Source organism: Marmota flaviventris, chromosome 2 (genome assembly GCF_047511675.1).
Source record: "Marmota flaviventris isolate mMarFla1 chromosome 2, mMarFla1.hap1, whole genome shotgun sequence".
Lineage (NCBI taxonomy): Eukaryota > Metazoa > Chordata > Mammalia > Rodentia > Sciuridae > Marmota > Marmota flaviventris.
The window spans coordinates 158,825,126-158,839,394 of record NC_092499.1 but is presented as its reverse complement, the minus strand read 5'-3'; the positions used below and the strand labels follow the sequence as shown (position 1 = coordinate 158,839,394).

Genomic DNA, 14,269 nt, shown 5'->3' with positions numbered 1-14,269 from the left:
CTGCTTCAGCCTCCCAAGTCACTGTGATTACAGGTGTGTGTCACTGTGCCCAGCTCCTGCAGTATTTTTTTAAGCTTCCCAGATGATCATAAACTAAGGCAGAGAATCACCAGCTGGAATTTTCTCAAGGTTGAATTCCTTCATCTTTATCTTAGAACAGCACTTGTCAAACTGCATGGCTGCACACACAAAGCCTCAGAGCATCCGGTTAAAACCAAGATGCTGAGCCCTGGGGTGGGGTGGCAGAACCTCAGATAGTAGTTTCTAACAAGCTCCCTGGTGAGGCCGTTGCTGCTAGTGAATGGACTGCACTTTGAGGAGCTTGGGTGAATCTCTAAATAATTTACTTTTCTTTCTTTCTTTTTTTTTCTTTCTTTTTAAGAAGTCTCTTTCTCAAAGGATAAAAAAGAATGCCTTTTTTTATTTTGGTTGAAGGATAAAAATGAACTGGAGAGATACCTCATTTTGATATTTAAGGATTCCTCATACTTAAAAAAAAATAAAATAAACCAAAAGAAAACACCAGGCACCCCTTTCGCCTGTCCCCCCTCACCTGCCCGACGGGTTCCAGCTGCTGCTGGCGACTGCGTACTTTGGAAACTGAGCAGAGGACTGGGCCAGCTGTCCAGTGACTCGGGCATCTGCCCATGTGTGTCCAGCTGCCCCTGCAGCTTTGGTTTGCGGCACATTAAGCTCTTGCCCTTTTTACAGTGGGAAAAATGAAATGAAGAAGTGATAAAGGGAGTTCCAATTTAATTTTTCCAGAAGGACATAAAAATCAAAGGTACATAGAGCAATACAGAAAGGGCAGCTGAATTCACTGGGGACCTTCTAGTTTGTATTTCTTTTTCTATCTCCTTCTCTTTGATTCTCGCATGATTTTGTCCCAATTTTGTCAAACAAAATGATGAAAATAAAACCTAAACCCAAAGCAAGAAGACAATCTATTATAAAATATAATTATGATCTTTCACCTCTAATTAGACCTTTTAAATGGCATGCTTCACTGTAAAATATTCTGCAATATTTTGATATGCAAATGCACATCACACAATCTTTTTATCAGAAAATCTGTGCACAAAGTAAAATCTTTAATTGTATGCCATGGCTGAGAGTAACGAGGGCTGTTCTCTTACTTCCAAGTCCTCTTTCTTGAGCTATACAGTCTGAAGCATTTCTGCTAGAATAAAGTGCTTTAGAATAAAGTGTTTACTACCATAGCTCCAGATACCATGTTCATAGAAGTTTTGTCCTTGATCTGCCAACTGCAAAGTTGCCATTATTCAAGGCCTCTCTGTTTTGAAAGATGATATGGCATTTAGCTATCTCATTTTCAGTACCCTCTAACTTCCTTACCCACCCACTTCATCAGTTTTCACTGGTTTTTGAATGAATACATGCCACCTTTGAAAACCACTCTGAGATCACTTCCAAATGAGATCACATGACTCGCAAATGGTTACTGAGAGACGGATAATACCTGCTCTGTGCCTGGACTTGGGTAATCTCATAAGGAAGAAGAACACAAATTTAACTCAAACTTAACACCAAAACCCAAACAACAACAAATAACCCAATCAATAAATGGGCAAAATAACTGAAAAGAAACTTCTCAAGAAACACAAATGACCAACAAATATATGAAAAAAATGCTTCACATCTCTAGCAATCAGGGAAATGCACATCAAAACTATACTAGGATTTCCCCTTATTTCAGTCAGAGTGACAATGATTAAGAATACAGACAATATGAATGCTGACAAAGATGTGGGGGAAAATGTGTACGTGTACACTGTTGGTGAGACCGCAGACTATTATAACCACTCTGGCAAGCAGTATGGAGATTCCTAAAACAAGTAGGAATGAAACCACCGTATGACCTAGCTATTCCTCTCCTTGGTATTTTCACAAAAGAACTAATATCAATATACTAAAGCAGTATGGCCACCTCAATGTTTATAGCAGCACAATTCATGATAGCTAAATTATGGAATTAACCCACGTGCCCATCAATAGATGAATGCATTAAGAAATTGTGAGCCAGGCATGGTGGCACACGCCTGTAATCCCGGAAGCGTGGGAGGCTGAGGCAGGAGTATCATGAGTTCAAAGCCAGCCTCAGCAATAATGAGGTATTAAGCAACTCAGTTAGACCCTGTTTCTAAATAAAATACAAAATAGGGCTGTGGCTCAGTAGTCAAGTGCCCCTGAGTTCAATTCCTGGTACTCCCACCACTACCAAAAAAAAAAAAGAAATTGTGGTTCACAATGGAGTTCTTCTCAGCTATAAAGAATAAAGAAATTATGGCATTTGCTAATAAGTGGATGAAAATGGAGATCATCATGCTAAGTGAAATAAGCCAGACTCAGAAACTCCAAGGTTGAATGTTTTCTTTCATATGCAGAAGCTAGGGTAAAATAAAGGAAAGGAAGAGGGAAAAAAATAGGACATCATAAAGATATAGGAAAGTAGTGTAGAAGAAGGAGATCAAAAAGCAGAGTGGAGGGATGGGTAAGGGGAGGCAATACAGAATGAATTCTTAGAAAATCATGTTATGTGCATCTATAAATATACTACCAGGAACTTCACATTTATGTATAAGTAAGAAGAAGCAATCAAATATAAATAAATAGACAAGCAAAAGGAAGTCTAGCAGAGTAGAGGAAGGAGACCTACAGAGGGAAGGGAGTATGGGAGGTAAGAAGATTCATTAACTGAAATCAAATTCCATTCCATGAATGTGTGAGTTTGTCGGGATGAACACAACTACTATGTACACTTATAAAGCTCTTTTTTTTTTTTTTAGAAAAAAGAGATAGGTACTTCAGTTTATAGTCAACCTGATATGGCTCAACAATATGACATAGTCTCTGAGAGGTTCATGACATCTAGAATGAGAATAAAGTGTGGTAAGCAGAACAGTGCAGCCCCAGGAAAGAGTCTGCTACAAATAGGGACTGGGGAAAGAGCTATCTATGTTGATGTACCTTCTAGGAAAAGACTAGAGAGTGGGACTCCGCTTATCATTTGACAGCATCTAGTAGGAAGAGAATTCACACTGAAGATGAATGAAGGGAAAAGTAACAGCATAAAGTCAAAGCAAGTGGCTCTTTTGAACCATCGCTGCAAATTATCTGATACTTCTCCCATCAGAGGGTTGGAGTCTGTGCCTCCCCTTCTTGACACTGGGCAGACTTACAACAATAACTTAAGACATGCTAGAAGAAAACTCTCCTTACCCCCCCCAAAAAATATTGTCTAACTGATTGATTTCAAGTAAAATCAAGGAAAAAAATTTCTCAGTTAGTTACATTCTGGTAAATGTCAGAGAATGAGACATTTCTGATTGTTACATGAGAATGACGGGAGGTGAAAGGAGAACGAGCTTCAGAAGAAAAATAACAGATTACCAAATGCACCCCCTTACAAAGGAGCAAAAATAAGGCAATCATAAAATATTCCCTCTTTGATGTTAAACTGCAAAATAAAATGAAACCAACTGCACAGAATTCTGAGAAAATTTAATGGTTCAGTTATTATATGTCTACTTAATTCTATCATTTTAGAAGATAGCAAAGAGACATTCTCTTATGTGCATATCCTCAGAAAAATTATCTTCCATGTTTTTTTAACCTTACTGTAAAGTGCAATGTACTCCAAGTAACTGAGATTAAAAAAGAAAATTTAGAACTTTATAATAGTATAAGGATAGGTAGCAAGCACCACAAATGTAATTTAAATAATTTTTGTAAATCTGAAAATAACTATGAAATAGGAAATTATGACTCTCAACCTAAGTTAGTCTAATAGAGACCAAGAAGTTCCTGAAAATATGGAAAAAAAAGTGTAAAGGGAGTAATATGAGTCATCTTAAGTAGGCAATCCAAAGGTAATATTTCAGGGTTGACCCATTATTATTTAGAGGAATTCGGTGACACACGCCTGTAATCCCAGAGGCTCTCCGGAGGCTGAGACAGGAGGTTTGCAAGCAATAGTGAGGCACTAAGCAACTCAGTGAGATCCTCAGCAATAGTGAGGCACTAAGCAACTCAGTGAGACCCTGTCTCTAAATACAAAATAGGGCTGAGGATGTGACTCAGTGGTCAAGTGCCCCTGAGTTCAATCCCCGGTACACACCCCCGAAAAAAAAAAAAAGAACCATAAAAGACTATGTCAGGCAAATCCTCTCAGCTCTTAGAGCAGTGATATTAATACACAACAAAGTAAAATTGGAGACACAAAAGCAATTAACACTGACAAAGGTCAAAATTCATGGTGACAATATAGAGGTCACAAACCTATTATGGACTGAACATGATTGTGTCAAAGGACAGGCCATAAAAACAAGGGTGTACACCTGGCTTACTCATTTAAGAAAAGGACAAGCTAAGGCACATCCAGAAGCTCAAATTCACCCCAGATGTTGAGTCACACAGATGAAAATTGGGGTGGCTAGGATGAACCAGCTAGTCAGAACTAGTCTTGTACATCATAACCCCAGGAAGCTGATTTAGGACAGGTCCACGGAAGCAACGGGAATATGATGCTTATTCACCCTAAGAAACAGCCTTCTAATGGTCTGGAAGTCTCTTCCACAAGGGAGTGGCCAGCCCCAGGAGACAGGAGCATGCTGTGCTGAGAGCCTTCATCAGAGCAATGAGAGTCCCGGATGGCAGTCGAGTGTTTTCTATGAAATGATCATATATTAGCTGATGTAACCTTCATGGTGACTCTAAGATGATTCCAAGAAAAATCACCTTGGAGTGAGTGTCATCTTCGTTCTCACACTTCAGATTAGGGGACCACCTGTTATTTAGCAATTTGCCTGGGGCCTCTCCACTGCAGGTGAACTTTCTGCCCATCATAGGTGCAGTAGTATTCCTGCCTAACAATCCTGAGACCTTACCACACGAATACGCAAGACAGCTGGTATAGATCCTCCAACAAAGACCTCAAGTTGCAGTTAAGTTTTGCATCCTGTGCCTTCTCTTTTTCTCCTCTGTATAATTTGCACCTGGCAGCCAAATTGAAGGGGCAAAATAGTGGCCCATCGGGCAAATTCAGGCCATTGTGCTGATTCATTGGGCTTTCAGGATACTGTTTGATTTTAATTTGAACCAAAGTAATAAAAAGTCAAGAGTCCATGTAAAAACCCCAGTATTTGACATTTCTTGAACAATCAGATCTGGCCCTACTTGATCCATGCTCTTCCCTGGCAACAACTGGATGGAGCTGAGTCATAGCTGAACTCTGGCCAGGACACAGGTTCTCTAGTTTGTATCCCTGACATGGGGGACAAGTGTCAGCCACCATCCTTTATTGGGGTTTCACTATTGCTTTCTTTACAGTAGAGGAAAGTTTCTGTTTCCACTCATGTCAGTGTCAAAAGCGAGAGAACAGAAGTTATACAGGGATGATTCTGTATAAATAGAGAGAAGGAAGATGGAGAGAGTAAGAGAGACAATTTCCCTGGAAAAAAATCCTGTAATTTTCATGAGTAAATAACAATCCACTTCCCTTTTTGTATTTTTCTGCCTAGCCCCTCTGTACACTTGAATCTTAGTACCTATTAAAATTGCTTCTGTGGCAGATAGACCAAGTCAAATTTAGTTTGACATTGCCTTCCAGAGCCTTGCTACTCCTGCTTGAAGAAGTGGAGCCTTAGTTTTATCGTCTTGATCCTGATGTGTTAGCTTTGCTTCACAGTGAACAAAATACCTGTAGAACAACTTAGGGGAAGAAAAGTTTAATTTGGGCTCACAGTTTCAGAGGTCTCATTCTGTCCATGGTGGGCTGATTCCATTGCTGTGGGTCTGAACAACAGGGTGGAAGGAGGTGGTAGAGGAAAACTGCTCAGCCCATAGCAGCCAGGAAGCAGAGGGAGAGAAAGAAGAAGGGGCTCGGATCAAGATGTAGTCCCTCAAGGGTACACCCCCAGTGACCTATTCCTTCCAACCATGCCTCACCTGCCTATAGTTCTACCCCTTCATTCTAATCCATTCAGCATCAATGGATTAATCCACTGAGTCCTACCTCTGGTCATGATCCAACACTTCCCAAAAGCTCTACCTCTGACTACTTCCATGCATATGATGGTAGCCAACTTCCAGGACTGGTTAGAGAAGAATAAGGGGCTCTCTGTGCTGCTTCTGTCTCTCAGGACACTTCCACCATGTTAGGAGGAAGCCCAAGCCACAGGATCTCTCCACATGTGAGTGTTCCAGGTCTTAGACACCATCAACTTCTAGGTAGATAATGACGACTTATGGGTAGTTTTGAGTCCTCACATATTTTGTGGGAAAAGTAAAAGAACTGAGATATTATACCTTCAAATGACTCCACCTTCCAGCCATCAAATCACCCTCAGCCCTTTAATCTGTCCATCTGAGGTTCTAAATGTTGTGGAACAGTTAAGCTGTCCCTTAACATGCCCTGTCTTAATTATTGGCTGACAGAATCCATGAGCCTAATAAACAATTGTTTCTACCAATAAGTTTTGGAATAATTTATTTTACATTAGACAGTGTTATGGTTTGGAAGTGAGGTGTTCTCCAAAAGCTCAAGTGTGAGACATCACAAGAAGGTTTAGAGGAGAAATGATTGGATTATGAGAGCCTTGACCCAATCGGTGAATTAATTCCCTGATGGGATTAACAGAGTGGTAGCTAAATGTGGGTTAGGTGTGGCTGGAGAAGGTGGGTCATTGAGAACATGCCTTTGAGTTATATATTCTGTATCTGGTAAGTAGAGTCCCTCTCTCTGCTGTCTCATCATTATGTGAGCTGCTTCCCTCTACCACACTCTTCTGCCATGGTGTTCTGCTTCACTCAAGCCCTGAGGAATGGAGCCTGCTGTCCGTGGACTGAGACCTCTGAAACTGTGAGCCCCCAAATAAATTTTCCTTCTCTACAGTTGTTCTTATCTTCTCTTTCAGTCGTAGCAGCAAAAAAGCCAAATAAAACAGACAGCCAGAGTGATTCCTTCTGAGCATTGTCTCTAAATGGTCATTTTGTCTTATTTGTTTGTTTTCTCCCCTTTCGATTAAAAGCTAATTAATTATATCTGGGAACATAAAAGGACATATCTATATCAGACATTGCCAAGTGCATTTTATCATTATTATTGTAAAACTGTGTCAGATCTTCACGTCGTACCACTAAAATAAGCATTTCTCCTTCTACCTCAGGTCCCGTGCCCTACCGGGGCCGACCCTGGGCAACACCTGACAAACAGAGAGATTCCAGAAAGCAGTCAACTGCAATACCCTGGGAAAGTTCCCAGCAACCATTTCATTCTCAACGAGGAGGAAGACTGCTTAAGTGCCCTGGTCTGGATAAGAAAGCAATACTTCCCCACCCAAGGTAAAGATATCAGTAGCCATGCATCTTTTCAGAACAGCGTTTTATTTTTATAATGAGTCTCATTCTTCATCTAGTTCCAGTATATAATTAGTGCCTAATTAATTCCAAGCAAATCATTCATCTGTCATGCTTTGTTTTCCAGATTAATTTACAACTTGTTGTCATTTTTGGAGACCCAGCCTGTTTGCTGGGGGAAAGAAAAAGGCTTGAGATAGTTTAATTATCTATAATTATTTTATTACACAAAATGAATATCCGAAGAGCAAAGCATGGCTAAAATCATTAACTAATTAAAGAATAATTTAATAAGCAAACATGTTTAGCAATTATATGGAAAATATGTCTCCTTTTGTGAAGCTGAAAAGACCAAAGAAGAAAAAGAAAGACTCACATTGGAAGGGCTCTTTTCTTCTTTTCACAAGCCATTGTTCTCTTTCTTGCTGTTGCCCGTGCTGTTCTTGCCACAAATCCACATATTCGAGTTGCATACCACTTTTTGAATCCAAGTGAGAAAGTAAAACATTTGTACAAATGCCTTCGCCACTCAAAAGCGTTTTCTCAAGCATCCTTCTCTCCATTGCTTGAATTTCACTGAAATCGTTTGACTCATAAAACCACCAGAACAGGGCTCAGCTACCCATGTGTCTCTAGTTGAAACCTGGAAGTCCAAGTTTGGAGATGACTTTGTACATTCAGCCCCTTTGTTTTACCTAAGGCCAGGGAGAATTAATGATCTTGTAGAATGTGGCAACCTCCTATGGTGATAGCTGAAATTCTACTCCTGACCTTCAGTTCAGGCCAGGATATAAGGACCAGTAATTGCCCAGGAAGTGGGCATCAATGTGTAAGACTAAATGTGCACCTTTAAAATACATTTATGTAAATAAAATTTAATTACCTTCATTATTATATTAATTATTATATTATTATTATATTAATCATTTTGTATTATATCATTATTATATTATATCATTATTATATTAATTATATTAATGTAATTAATACATTACAATAAAATATAGTTTCTCCTGATTTTTGGTGGATGGTTTAAATCCACCAAAACTTTTTGCCAAGTTAGAATATTGACCACATTAAAAAAATTACTAGGCCCACACCAACTTGCACAGGACCCAGGCCTAGGGTAGGTCCGAGTTTGCCACCCCCCCCCCAACCTGGGAGCCCAAGCCTAACCTACTTCCATCTTGGGACACTGCAGACATCGCCATAGCCTTCCCCATGCAGTAACCCCTACCTTTTAAACAGACAGAGCCTAGAAGCAGCTGAATCTCAGAGCAGGCATCCCAAAGACAGTGTAAGGCCCACCCTTTCAGCCCCATCTCTGTAAGACATTGCATCCATCTTGGGGCATCTCCACTATTATCGCGAGTTACTTTGGCTATTGCCGCCACCACCTTTAGCTGCAGTAGCATACATTGAGGGACACCAGCAGGGTCTGGAACATCAAGGTGAGGTACAGACAATCTGCACAGGTACTACAAGAATATAGGGTAGAAACTGTAATATCTCAGATCCACACTGCAACAAAGGAAGACACATAGACAACATGAAAAAACAAGGGAGGAAATTTCCCCAAACAAACCAGGATGCTACAACAGAACCCATGAACAGCAAAGTTGGTGAAATGTCAGAGAAGGAGTTTAGAAGGTTCATAATTAAAATGATCTGTGAATTAAAGAATGACCTAAATGAGCAAACGTACAAAAATTGACCATTCCAACAAAGAGATGAGACAGCAAATAAAGGTAGCTAAAGATTACTTCAAGAAAGAGATACAGACTCAGAAAAAAATTAGTCATAAATCCTTGAAATGAAGGAAACAATAAAATAAATAAAAAACACATAGAAAGCATAACCATCAGACTATGTCACTTAGAAGAAAGAACAATTAGATAATAAAGACAAAGTATACAATCTGGAAAATAAAGTTGATCACACAATGAAGATAGTAAGAAACCATGAACAGAACATCCAAGAATTATGGGACAGCATCAAAAGACTAAATCTAAGAGTTATTGGGATAGAGGAAGGCACAGAATTTCAAACCAAAGGAATGTACAATCTCTTCAATGAGATAATATCAGAACATTTCCCAAGCATGAAGAGTAAATTGGAAAACCAAATCCAAGAGGCTTACAGGACACCAAATGTACAAAGTTACAACAGATCTACAACAAGGCCCATTATAATGAAAGTGCCTAGCATACAGAATAAGGATAGAATCTTAAAAGCTGCAAGAGAGAGGAATCAGATCACATATAGGGGAGACCAGTTCATATCTCAGCAGATTTTTTAACCCAGACTCTCAAAGCCTGGAGATCATGGAACAAATATACCAAGCTCTGAAAGAAAATGGTTGCCAACCACGAGTCTTGGTTGGCAAAATGAAGCTTCAGATTTGATGATGAAATAAAAATCTTCCATGATAAACAAAAGTTAAAAGAATTTACAACTAGAAAACCTGCACTACAGAACATCCTCAGCAAAATATTCCACGAAGAGGAAATGAAAAACAATAATGAAAATCAAAGAAAGAAAACTTCAAACCAATATCTCTAATGAACATAGATGCAAAAATTCTCAATAAAATTTGGGCAAATTAAATACAAAAACATATCAAAAAGACAGTACACCACAATCAAGTGGGGTTCATTCCAGGAAGGCAAGGTTGGTCCAACATATGGAAATCAATAAATGTAATTCATCACATCAATAGATTTAAAGATGAGAACCATATTATCATTTCAATAGATGCAGAAAAAGCATCTGACAAAATACAGCACCCCTTCATGTTCAAAACACTAGAAAAACTAGGGATAACAGGAACATATCTCAACATCATAAAAGCTATCTATGCTAAGCCCCAGGGCAACATCATTCAAAATGGAGAAAAATTGAAAGCATTTCCTATAAAAACTGGAACAAGACAGGGATGCCCTCTTTCGCCACTTCTATTTAACATAGCTCTTGAAACACTGGCCAGAGCAATTAGACAGTTGAAAGAAATTAAAGGGATATGGATAGGTAAAGAAGAACTCAAATTAGCACTATTTGCTGATGATATGATTCTATACCTAGAAGACCCAAAAAATTCCACCAGAAAACTTCTAGAACTAATGAATAAATTCAGCAAAGTAGCAGGATTACAAACTCAACACCCATATATCAAAGGCATTTCTGTATATCAGTGACAAATCCTCTGAAAGGGAAATGCGGAAAACTACGCCATTTAAAATAGCATAAAAAATAAAATACTTGGAAATCAACAAAAGAGGTGAAAGACCTCTACCATGAAAACTACATAATGCTAAAGAAAGAAATTAAAGAAGACCTTAGAAGATGGAAAGATCTCCCTTGTTCTTGGATAGGAAGAATTAATATTGTCAAAATGATCATACTACCAAAAGCACTATACATATTTTATGCAATTCCAATCAAAATCCCAATGGCATTCCTCACAGAAATAGAAAAAGCAATCATGAAATTCATCTGGAAATATTAGAGACCCAGAATAGCTAAAGCAATCTTTAGCAAGAAGAGTGAAACAGGTGGCATCACTATACCAGACCTTAAACTATACTACAGAGCAATAGTAACAAAAACAGCATGGTATTGGCACCAAAATAGACTGGTAGACCAATGATACAGAATAGAGGATACAGAGACTAACCCACATAATTACAGTTATCCTATATTTGACAAAGGGACCAAAAATATACATTGGAGAAAAAATCTCTTTAATAAATGGTGCTGGGAAAATTGGAAATCCATGTGCAACAAAATAAAATTAAACCCGTATCTCTCACCATACACAAAACTCGACTCAAAGTGGATCAAGGACCTATGAACTAAACCAGAGACACTGAGTCAATTAGAAGAAAAAGTAGGCCCAAATTTCCATCATGTTGGGTTAGGCCCCAACTTCCTTAATAAGACTCCTGTAGCACAAGAATTAATATCAAGAATCAATAAGTGGGATGGGTTCAAACTAAAAATCTTCTTCTCAGCAAAAGAAATAATCAGTAAGGTGAATAGAGAGCCTACTATGAGGCTCTTATCACAAATTCTTACCACACGCACGTCAGATAGAGCACTAATCTCTAGGACATATAAAGAACTCAAAATCTTAACACCAAGAAACAAATAACCCAATCAATAAGTGAGCCAAGGAACTGAACAGACACTTCTCAGAAGAAGATCAACAAATATATGAAATCAACAAATATATGAAAAAATGTTCAACATCTCTAGCAATTAGAGAAATGCAAATCAAAACTACTCTAAGATTTCATCTGACTCCAGTCAGAATAGCAGCTATTAAGAATACAAACAACAATAAGTGTTGCTGAGTATGTGGGGAAAAGGCACACTCATACATTGCTGGTGGCACTGCAAATTGGTGCAGCCAATCTGGAAAGCAGTATGAAGATTTCTTGGAAAACTGGGAATGGAACCACCATTTGACCCAGCTATCCCTCTCATTGGTCTATACCCAAAAGACTTAAAAACAGCATACTACAGGGACACAGCCACATCAATGTTTATAGCAGCACAATTCACAATAAGTAAACTGTGGAACCAAACTAGATGCCCTTCAGTAGATGAATGGATAAAGAAACTGTGGTGTATATACACAATGGAATATTATTCAGCATTAAAAGAGAATAAAATCATGGCATTTGCAAGTAAATGGATGGAGCTGGAAAATATAATGCTAAGTGAAATTAGCCATTCCCAAAAAAAACAAATGCCGAATGATTTCCCTGATTTAAGGATGCTGATTCAAAATATGCTGTGGCAGGCAGGGATGGGAGGATTAGATGAACTCTAGATAGGGCAAAGGGGAAAAGGGGAGGGAATGACAGGGAGGGATATAGGGGTAAGAAAGATGGTGGAATGCAATGGTCATCATTACCCTAAGTACATGTATGAAGACACAAAGAATGTGACTCTACTTTGTGTACAACCAGAGACTGAAATATTGTGCTCTCTGTGTAATATGAATTGTAATGTGTTCTGTTTTCATATATAACAAATTAAAATTTAAAAAAATAAATTAAATTTTTAAAGTTACTAGTTTCCAGGCATGGTGGCACATGCCTGTAATCCCAGTGCCTCAGAAGGCTGAGACAGGAGGAACCTGAGTTCAAAGCCAGCCTTGGCAATAGTGACATGCTAAGCAACTCAATGAGACCCTGTCTCTAAATAAAATATAAAATACGACTGGAGATGTGGCTCAGTGGTTGAGTGCCCCTGAATTCAAAACCCTGTACCCACTACCCCCAAAAAAGTTACTAGTTGACTACATTTAAAAATTTTTAAAGGGCATTAAATAGCATTTAATACATTGCTGGATTCCATTTGCTAATACTATATAGGCTGTCTCCCTCTTAATTTATAAATAGGGTTGATCTGTAATTTTGTCTTTAATGCTTTCCTTGTTATATGTTTAAATTCAAGAGTATACTAGTTCACAACACATTTTTGGAAGCTTCCCATATTTATGAGGACAGAAGGATGTCTGAAATGCAAAATAACTTAAAGGTTGGACAGGAATCAGACATAAAACCAATAGGATTTGGAACCTTCAGGTAGAGGTGGGATATATGGGAATATATATACCAGCAACCCAGATTTAAACTTTGTGGTGAAATATTTTTGTATTTGTATCAGGTCTTGATATTATTTTCAGTTTTCCATTTATATATGTTTAAATCTGTTTCAACATTTTATTCATTCTTTAACTTCTTTCTTTAGCAACTGTCCATGGCCTATATACACTTTAAAAATTCTGTAATCCAGGAAGATGACCTAATCCAGGAGTTCAGCAAACTTTCATTATAAAGTGCCAGATAGCAAATATTTTGGACTTTGAAGGCCATACAATCCCTGCCATAGCCATTTATCTATGCCATCACAGCAGGAAAGCAACCACAGAGCGTACAGAAATGAGTGGGCATGGCCGTGTACCAATAAAACTTTACAAAATTTGCAAGAATAGGTGTCAAGCCATGTTTGCAGAACCCTGCTTTTATCCATAGAATTTGGAGCAAGGCATTACCCTTGCATCAAGTCCAGACTCAAAATGCAGTTTAAACTTCATAAAAGCACAAAAGTTCAGTATAAAATGCACAATATGTCTTAGGACAGTGCCCAATCCAGTGCACTTTGAATCCCTGAACTTTGAATGTTTTAGGGTGCTAGGACTGAGGAGCATTTTGATCGAGAGAAGAGCCTTCAAAAGTGGCAATGCACGCTCTTAAGGTTGGATGTTGATGGCAGAGAACTTAGAAATCCCAAAACGAGACACACTATGGTCCCCTTGAGGTGTTTTCTCGGTTCTTGGGTGGGGAAAGAGCATCAGTGCTATTTTGTGGATTGGACTAGTTGTTAAAGATGGTGGTGCTGTGGTGCTTTTTCAAGACTTAAGAATGTCTCTCATCAGCCACCATCTGAGTGCCTGGTTTTGACCACTGAACAGAGAGAATAAAAGAAGTATGTGAAAATTAGTTTCTTGTCTTAAGTGTAGGCAGTTTTCCCTATGTCTGGTGCTTGATGATTCCCCAGAGTGCCTCCCAAGTAGGTGTACTTAACACTCAGACACTGAGACCAGACTCTGGGAGCCATCTGAGAAACCTGATCCAGTCAAGTTAACTTAACTCTGTGTAAAAGCCTTTTCAAATGACTTCTTATGTGAGAAAAGTTAGGAAGAAAAATATTACCTCCAGACTTAAGGAAACTCTTCTCTTTGTAGCTTTTCTATAATTTGAGTCCTATTCAGACATGACTTTAATTAGTCCCATCAGATCTTACTCTTGTAGTTATTTTCCTGTTCTTTTCTTGTGCCCCCACATGCCCTACATCCCCCCCCATCACTTCCCTCCCCAAA

General features: G+C 38.7%; 1 protein-coding gene across 1 annotated transcript in view; it reads left to right on the top strand.

The window, feature by feature from the left end:
- Positions 1-14,269, top strand: part of Cfap61 (cilia and flagella associated protein 61) — a 253,731-nt gene that overhangs the window by 157,592 nt on the left and 81,870 nt on the right. The window contains exon 21 of the mRNA XM_027953760.2: positions 7,188-7,362. Within this exon, the coding sequence (XP_027809561.2) occupies positions 7,188-7,362 (175 nt within the window). The remainder of the gene's footprint in view (positions 1-7,187; positions 7,363-14,269) is intronic.